Source organism: Gekko japonicus, unplaced genomic scaffold, assembly GCF_001447785.1.
Source record: "Gekko japonicus isolate JY-2015 unplaced genomic scaffold, Gekko_japonicus_V1.1 scaffold2062, whole genome shotgun sequence".
In the NCBI taxonomy this organism is placed as follows: Eukaryota; Metazoa; Chordata; class Lepidosauria; order Squamata; family Gekkonidae; genus Gekko; species Gekko japonicus.
The window spans coordinates 189,303-191,491 of NW_015174331.1; the positions used below are offsets into that span (position 1 = coordinate 189,303).

General features: G+C 46.5%; 1 protein-coding gene across 1 annotated transcript in view; it reads right to left on the minus strand.

Annotated features, from left to right (window-relative positions):
- LOC107121345 (CUGBP Elav-like family member 4) overlaps positions 1-2,189 on the minus strand; it is a 126,586-nt gene that overhangs the window by 38,769 nt on the left and 85,628 nt on the right. The window contains exon 7 of the mRNA XM_015424258.1: positions 1,138-1,200. Coding sequence (XP_015279744.1) covers positions 1,138-1,200 — 63 coding nt within the window. The remainder of the gene's footprint in view (positions 1-1,137; positions 1,201-2,189) is intronic.

Consider the following 2,189-nt stretch of genomic DNA (forward strand, 5'->3'; position numbering starts at 1 on the left):
CTTCCTTCCTTCCTTCCTTCCTTCCTTGACAGGTTAGGTTTCAACACTCCCTAAGAATGACCAATGAGAGCTGATGAGAAGTTGTTGAGTGGACAACTGGAAAACAGCAGTTAAGAGAGCTGTTGGGAGTTGGCAGCCAGGGAGTTGAGAGGGAAAAGGGTGTGTCTGGCTGAGTGAAACTATGGAGAAGAGTTACTTAGAACTAGCTGAAAAGAGTCAAAGGATCTCAGTTACGGAACTACAGAAACAGTTCAAAAGTTCAACTGGAAACGAAATCTTCCAACATCTGACTTACTTTTGAACATATGAAGCTGCCTTATACTGAATCAGACAACTGGTACAGCACAATCAGTATTGTCTACTCAGACTGGCAGCGGCTCTCCAGGGTCTCAGGCAGAGGTCTTTTAGACTACCTGCTGCCTGCATCTTTTTTCAACTGGAGATGCTGGAGATTGAACCTGGGACCTTCTGATGCCAAGCACATGCTCTGCCACTGAGCCAGAGACCCTCCCTTAATGGAGATTTACCAGATGCTGTCTTTACTACATGCCTATGATTCTGAAAAGTTCTTCTTGTAAAATGTGTTTGTGTTCGTAAACGGTATCCAAGCCGGAACTCTCCACAGAAGCTAAAATGACTAAGCTGGGGCTATCGTACTTTGGTCACATTATGAGAGGACAAGAGTCACTGGAAAAGACAATAAGGCTAGGAAAAGTTGAAGGCAGCAGGAAAAAAGGACGATCCAGCACGAGATAGATTGATCCCATCGAGGAAGCCATGTGAGACCTGAGCGAGGCTGTTAATGACAGGACGTTTGGGAGATCATTCATTCATAGGGTCGCCGTAAGTCAGCAGCAACTTGACGGCACTTGACACACACACGAAAGGTCTTCATGCGATGCCTACGAACCCAGCTACGAAGTTGTAAAGTTAGCTTTATCTAGCTGAAGCAGTGGGGATTTAATATCCTCCGACGGGGGACATCCACATCCAATGAAAAGTATCCCTCGGAGGGGAGGGGTTAGCATGGTACATTTGTGAGATCCCTCTACTGCGCATCCGCAATGAAGGGTGCCGCCTGTAGGGGGCACCAGAGAAACAAAAGATTTATTGGGGGAAAGTGTTAATACTAACGACCTGCATACTGCTGCACTCCTGCGTAGGCTTGCTGCAAGGGGTCGGCTGCGGTCGGACTCTGTGCTGCAAAGACACAAGAAAGAGAGAGAAAGAGAGAGTCGTTAAAGGCAGCGGCCTTAGCTGAGCTCACCCACAGCAAACGGCACTGTTTCTGCTTCAGTGGGACCCAGCTCTGTTTTCTTTTTTAAATTATTTATTAGGGCTTTTTAGTTGCCACTCACCCAGAGAGACTCGCGGCGACTTGCGACACTTAAAGAACATCATCATAAATGTCAACAACCAACAAAATCAAATAATACGTACGCAATGTTAAGATATGTGACTCCACATCATAACACTATCAAGCCGGCCCACAGCATCTGGTTAACCTCTAAAGGCCAACCTGAACCATTCAACCTTGTAAGTCCCGCAGAAACTAAGCAAATCATAGAATGTTAGCATTGGAAGGGATCTTGCAGGTCATCTAGTCCAACCCCCTGAACTCTGCAGGAGCATAGCCGAAAGATAGCCCTACAACATACCCGAAAGATGGTCGTCCAGCCTCCGCTTGAAAATGTCCAGCAAAGGAACATCCACCACTTCCCAAGGCAGTCTGTTCCACTGCTCAACCACTCTTACAGTCAGGAAGTTTCTCCTGATATTTAGCCAGTAACAACTCCTTTGTAATTTCCACCCATTAGATCTAGTCTTGCAATCCGGAGCAAGAGAGAATAGATCTGCTCCATCTTCTACATGACAGCCCTTCAAATCCTTGAAGACAGCAATTGTGTCCCCTCTAAGCCTTCTCTTTCCCAGGCTAAACATACCCAAATCTTTCAGCCTTTCCTCATATGACTTGGATTCCAACCCTCTCACCATCCTGGTTGCCCTCTTCTGGACACACTCAAACTTGTCAAAGTCTTTCCTAAAATGTGGTGCCCAGAACTGGACACAGTACTTCAGGTGAGGCCTGACCATAGCAGAATAGAGCGGAACTACCACCTCCCGTGATCTGGACACAATGCTTCTGTTAATGCATCCTAAGATTGCATTAGCTTTCTTCACAGCCACAT